At 51.8% G+C, this 6127-nt stretch overlaps 1 protein-coding gene across 1 annotated transcript in view; it reads left to right on the top strand.

Moving 5' to 3' along the window:
- The first annotated feature begins 4610 nt into the window (after positions 1-4610).
- The window catches only part of LOC102381781 (zinc finger protein 420-like), a 33170-nt gene continuing 31653 nt past the window's right edge, over positions 4611-6127 (top strand). The window contains exon 1 of the mRNA XM_025194568.1: positions 4611-5215. Within this exon, the coding sequence (XP_025050353.1) occupies positions 4611-5215 (605 nt within the window). The remainder of the gene's footprint in view (positions 5216-6127) is intronic.

The following is a 6127-nucleotide window of genomic DNA, read 5'->3' on the forward strand; positions in this document are numbered from 1 at the left end:
CAAGCTGGCATTAGTCAGAGCTCCCTTCCAAGTGCAGATCACTAGAGGTACTAGCCCGGGAAGGCCTGGTCAGTGCGTGGAGCCAGGGGTCCCTACCTCTGAAAGTGCTGCCTGGGCTGCCTCCAAGGACCGAGCAAGTAGAACAAGGTGGGCATGATGGGCTGGGTCAGGGCAAATACATGAACTCCCATGTCCACAGATGCAGCCACGACACATGTCAACTGCATAATGGGCAAGTCTGCCCCCCGACCTGCCATGGCAAAGCTTGCACATAGTTGTAGTGGGGTGGAATTGCAGACAGGGCGGCGGGGGCTGGAGGCAGGTGGGACAGGAGATGCTGATGGTATAATACTTGTGACTGCAGATCCAGGAGGCCTTTGAGGATGTGGCTGTGTTTTTCACATGAGAGGAGTGGGAGCTGCTGGCAGATGAAGACAAGGGGCTTTACCAGGACCAGATGCTGAGGAATTACCAAGCCCTCGTTTCCCTGGGTAAAGCTCTGGGCCTTGCTTTTCCCTAGACCTATGTGACCTCTGAGGTTTCTTGTCTTCTCCCTCATCTCATGAAATTCTAGCTGGTGGTTTAAACCCACTTCCATAGGCAACGTGTAGGAGGGGCATGGTGGGGTGGGGGCACATGCCCCTCCTGAAATTGGCCCTCGCTGGCTGGGGAATGGGGAACACTGGCAGCACGGCCAGTTTAGCCAGCAGCACTTCCAGTTTGTCTCTGGCACTGCTAGGGTCTTTGATTGGCCACTGGGGAACCCACCCCCCGCCCAGTCAACAATCGGCCGCTGGTGCTCCCCCAGAGCCAGGAGGCACCAGTCACCCATGCCCACTTTCTCCCTACTGTTACGTCAGTGATCAGGCTTCTCTCTCATCTCACAGTGGTACATCCTCCTTCATTTGGTTCTGTCCCAATACATTTAACAATCCCAGAATACTCAGTTCAGTGCTGTCTGAATCCCCTTTCTCCTTCTTTACTCATGACCCAGTACAAGTTAATCGAAGCCTTGTCAGCCTCTCCTACTGCAGCACATGTATGATGCATTTCCTCGACTCCTTCTCTCAGGACATGTTTTAGACATAGTGGAACTTCGGTGCTTTGAACAGGGGGTGACAGGAAGCTTCTGCACACGTTCTTTCCCAGCATCTTCATCTCCATAGACCACAGGCTCTGGTTTCACTGTATTTACTTTAAGATCTATGCTGTCGAGATCACTCTGCCATTCTCAGAAGTTGTCTTGTCCTCCTCAAATCCCTCTGCAGAGCAGATGCCCATCACTGTAATCAAAAGAAGTGGGCTAGGTGCAGGGCCTCATAAAAGCCAGTTTTCATTTCCAGATGGTCTCTAATACAGGGGCTTCTTCTGACTTGTGTGCAGGTTAAATCATATCATAGATCATATCATAGAAGTAGGGTCGGAAGGGACTTTGTAGATCTTCAAGTCCGACCCCCTGCCTGGGCAGGAGGAAAACTGGGCTCAAATGACCCCAGCCAGGTAGGCATCAAGCCGCTTCTTAAAGACCCCCAGGGTAGGAGCCAGCACCACTTCCCTTGGAAGTTGGTTCCAGATCCTAGCCGCCCTGACTGTGAAGTAGTTCCTACGGATGTCTAACCTAAACCTACTCTCCAACAACTTGTGGCCGTTATTCCTTGTTATCCCAGGGGGGCACTAGGGGAAACAAGGTCTCCCCCAAACCCTTTTGGTCCTCCCTAGTGAGTTTATAGACGGTCACCACGTCCCCCCTCAGCCGTCTCTTGTGAAGGCTGAACAGGTTCAGGTCCCGTAGCCTCTCATTGTAGGGCCTGCCCTGCTGTCCCTGGATCATGCGGGTGGCCCTCCTCTGGACCCTCTCAATGCTGTCCACATCCCTCTTGAAGTGGGGTGCCCAGAACTGGACACAGTACTCCAGCTGTGGCCTGACCAGTGTCACAAAGAGGGGGAGGATCACCTCCTTGGCCCTACTTGAACATGTTTGAGTATTTTTGCACGCTCGTAAAAGCATACTGGTTATCACTCATTCCAGTGGTCCTCTGCATTCTGGCTGTAATAACTGTTTCCGTACCTTTTTCAGTGAGTGGCTAAGGAACTGTTCTGCTCTCACTGGAATGCTAGTATTTACTGCCTTTCTCTTTGAACAAGAGATGGGATTTGATATTAGTCCCCTTTCAGCCCCAGTCTCTTACTCTGTTCAGTTTTCTAGGTGAAACACAATAATTCCCAACCCGTATCTCTCCTAATGTTTCAAGATCTTTCAGGATCTTCCACAGCCTGGGTAGATAGTGTCAACAGTTGCAAATGTTCTTTGGGTCATTCTCCTTTCAATCAGTTCTCAAAATGCATGGAAGACCTGTGGGGGCCAACACCTTCCCTGTATTCCAGGTTGTATCTGCATCAAGCTTTTTCTTATTATAAGACCATAGGTGGAGTTTCTACATAGTTCAGGTATTCTCTTATAAGCTGATTTCTACCATGTCATGTCTCCACCAGTTTCTTTCAGTTATATCTTTGTGAGTACCTCAAAGTCATCAAGTAGGACACTGTGCCAGGCCACTGGGCTCTCACAAGATATCACACTTTCTTTGTGGTTATACCTCTCTTTATCTGTCTTGGATGGCCCTCTCTTTTGGATGCAATTCTAGGGTTCTCCTTGTTTTGGGAAACTCTAGATCGTTTCCACATAATGGGATTTCATGTGTAGTAAAATGTCTCCTTTTTAGTCTTCTTTTCTCCATATCCATGATACCCATGACGTTTGTTTTAAGCTCTGCAGTATCTGCCAACCTATATACTTACTCATCTCTGCCCTGGGACTGTCCTCACATTGGATGGGATGATTGCTTTAGTTGCACCTGCACTTATGACAGTTTTCTATGTTCTATTGATGGCAATTACCCTCTTTCCCAGAAAAAAAGTATCTAAGTTGGCATATGAGAGAGAAAAAATTATTTGGAGGGACTGAGCACACGTGTGCATGCACACACGGGCTCTTCCCCCAGTAGGTAAGTTTGTGGGGGAAGGGACAGGGGGAGGGAGTGAGGCTGGGGCAGGGGCAGGCCCTGCACAGCTGGGGCAGGTGTGGGACGGAGCTGTGAGTGGCTTGCCTGGGAGGTGCCTGGCATGAGGAGGTGGTGGTGGCTCCTGCCACTGGATGCACCCCAGGAAGGTGTGTGCCCCTGGATCTGCATGCGGGGTGGGGTAGGCTGTGGCTGTGGGCTGCATTGGGCTGTTCCCAGCAGGGGGGATAGGGATAGGACTGCACTGCACTTGGGGCAGGCAGCAGTGGCACTGGGAAGGGAAGATGTGGGGGGAATATGGCAAATTTTGGGGTGGTTGCAGCCCCCCTGTAGCCCACCTCCCAGCACCACTGCCGCCCACCCCGAGCACAACCCACCCGCCCTGCTGCAGCCCCAGCCTACAGCCGCAGCCTGCCTCACCACCCTGCACAGATCTGGGGGGTACACCCCCCCCATGCCTTCCCATGGTACGCGTAGTGGTTGGAGCCATGTCCCCTGGACAAGCAGCTTGCGACTCCATCCTACACCCCACCCCGGCTGTGCAGCACCTATTCCAGCCACACTCCCTCCCTCACCCCAGCTGCAGCCACCAGAACCCCGCAGCTGGGCTGCCTTGTGGCCCTACCACTGCCCTGCATTTGGGGCAGGGTAAGCTAGGTTATCCCCCCCATGCACTGCCTATGAATGTCAGCCATCTGTCATGGATTCTTTTCACTGCCGTGAGTCCTCACTTTAAACTTTCACTAGGAATAAACTTATTTCCGTGCCTTTGTCTGCAAAGACACTCATAAGGTAAATCCATCCATAAGTGTGTGCAATGACTCTTAATTTTGGTACCTTGAACAGTAAAAGTTTTCTCATTCTGCCTTCTAGTACATCACAGATCACTGAATTTCCACCTCTGTCCCTGGTGACTGTTAGTTTCATACCCTTTTTTTTTACCTTGGAGTGGCCCATGCTTTGTCTCCTAAGCCCATCTCTCCACTACATGGTGATAAGGACTATCATCTGTTGAAGGCTTCTCCCTGCTGCACCTTCCTTTTCCTCCTAAATGCCCATCTCCCTTGTCCTTCAAGGCCTGAGTAGAATCCAGGAGTTCATTGGATCTATTCCCTACATCCCATCTATTGCTTCTCCATCCAGTCTGTGGTCACAAACACACTTTAACTGCTGCCCCTCACAGGATATCGAGGTCTCATGCCTGACTTAATCTGCCGCATCCAGCAAGAGCAGGTGGAGCTGTGGGTCTGTGCTGAGGAAGACCGTGAGAGAATCTCAAGGTGGGAGGACCTGCTGCCGGGTGAGTTGTGGCTGTCCACTCCACAATACTCCCCTCTCAGAAATGCTTCCTAGCCAGAGTGAGAGGTAGCCTGGAAACTGCAGGCCTGCCCTGTGCTGCCATTCCAAGGTGCTGACCTCAAATAGCTGATGCTGTAACGTGTCCAGTCAGGTATTGTTCTCACTCCCCGAAATTAAAGCAGTGGAAACCAGCAACCGCTCCTTTCCTCTCCCCTCTAATTACAGCTCTTATGGGACAGTCAAGTTTGCTATCTTGATTTTTAGGCACAGATCTGTTTTTCCTGGGATAGCATGATCTTAAATTTCCATCAGTGCTCCCTGTGTGGGAAAAGCTTCAACCAATGCTCCAATCTAGTCCAGCACCAGCGCATCCACACAGGGAAGCCATATCGATGCCTTGAGTGTGGGAAGAGATTTACCTACTCCTCCCACCTGGGTCAGCATCAGCGCATCCACACAGGGGAGAAGCCATATTGGTGCCCTGAGTGTAGGAAGAGCTTTGCCCAGTCTTCCAGTCTGGCTCAGCACCAGCGCACCTGCACAGGGGAAAAACCCTATCATTGCTCCATGTGTGGGAAGAGCTTCAGCATGTCCTCCTACCTAACCAGGCACCTGCACATCCACACACGGGAGAAGCCAAATAAGTTCTCTGTATGTGGAAATAACTTTACCCGATCCTACACCCTAGCCCAGCACCAGCGCATCCACACAGGAGAGAAACCATATCAGTGCCTTGAGTGCGGGAAGACCTTCACCCAGTCTTGTAGCCTGACCCTGTACCGGCGCATCCACACAGATGAGAGACCGTATCAGTGTCCTGAGCGTGGAAAAAGCTTTATCAAGTCTTCCAGCCTGGGCCTGCACCAGCCCATCCACAGAGGGGAGAAACCACATTGGTGCCCTGAATGTGGGAAGAGCTTCATCCAGTACTGCAGGCTGGCTGAGCACCAGTGCATCCACACAGGGGAAAAGTCATGAGTGCTCTGTGTGTGGGAAGAGCTCCAGCACACCCACCTACCTGACCAGGCACCAGCGCATCCACACATAGCAGCCACATCAATTCCCCGTGTGTGGGAAAACCTTCACCTGATCCTACACCTTGTTCCAACACCAGAGTGTCCACACAGGGAAGACACCATATCGGTGCCTTGAGTGTAGGAAGAGCTTTACCTACTCTTCTACCCTGCATGTGCACCGGCATATACACACAAAGGAGAAGGCACATTTATACTCTGTGCATGGAAAGGTTTCATCCTGTCCTCCCATCTGGCCTAGCACCAGCTCATCCACATCCAGAAGCATCTGTAATTCTGCCAGCAGTGCAGGAAAGGCTTGGGGATGTCTGCCTGCTCAGCATCTGCCAGTGCCTGCATTCAGGCAAACAGCATCATACTGGCAGACTGCAGAGGTCACTGGACCTTTGGCACTTGTAGGGCACTTCAGCACCCAAAGGAGCCAGAACCTGACTCCCAAGGTTTGAAGGGGAGAGGGACTAAGAGGAAACACCATAGGCAGAAGCCATTCCGGGGAACCTGTGAGGAGACCTTTGTGTCACCCTTGGTGCCCATGCTTTCCCCACCATTCTGTAAGAGCAGCTGGTGCTCCCAGGGGCAGAAGTAGTGCCATCACAATAGAGTGCCCTCCCCAAGACACCTGGCTCCAAATGGTACCCAGGAACTGTCCCTGACCACCTCCCAGCTTCATCCTTCCTCCTGGTTCCAGGATTCTGGTATGCAAAGCCCTTCGTTGCAGGAAGGAAGATATTTACGGCTGGGGAAACATTTCCTGCCCTCCCCTTTCCTCCCTTT

The sequence above is a fragment of the Alligator sinensis genome, unplaced genomic scaffold (assembly GCF_000455745.1).
Source record: "Alligator sinensis unplaced genomic scaffold, ASM45574v1 scaffold1426_1, whole genome shotgun sequence".
NCBI classification, from domain to species: domain Eukaryota; kingdom Metazoa; phylum Chordata; order Crocodylia; family Alligatoridae; genus Alligator; species Alligator sinensis.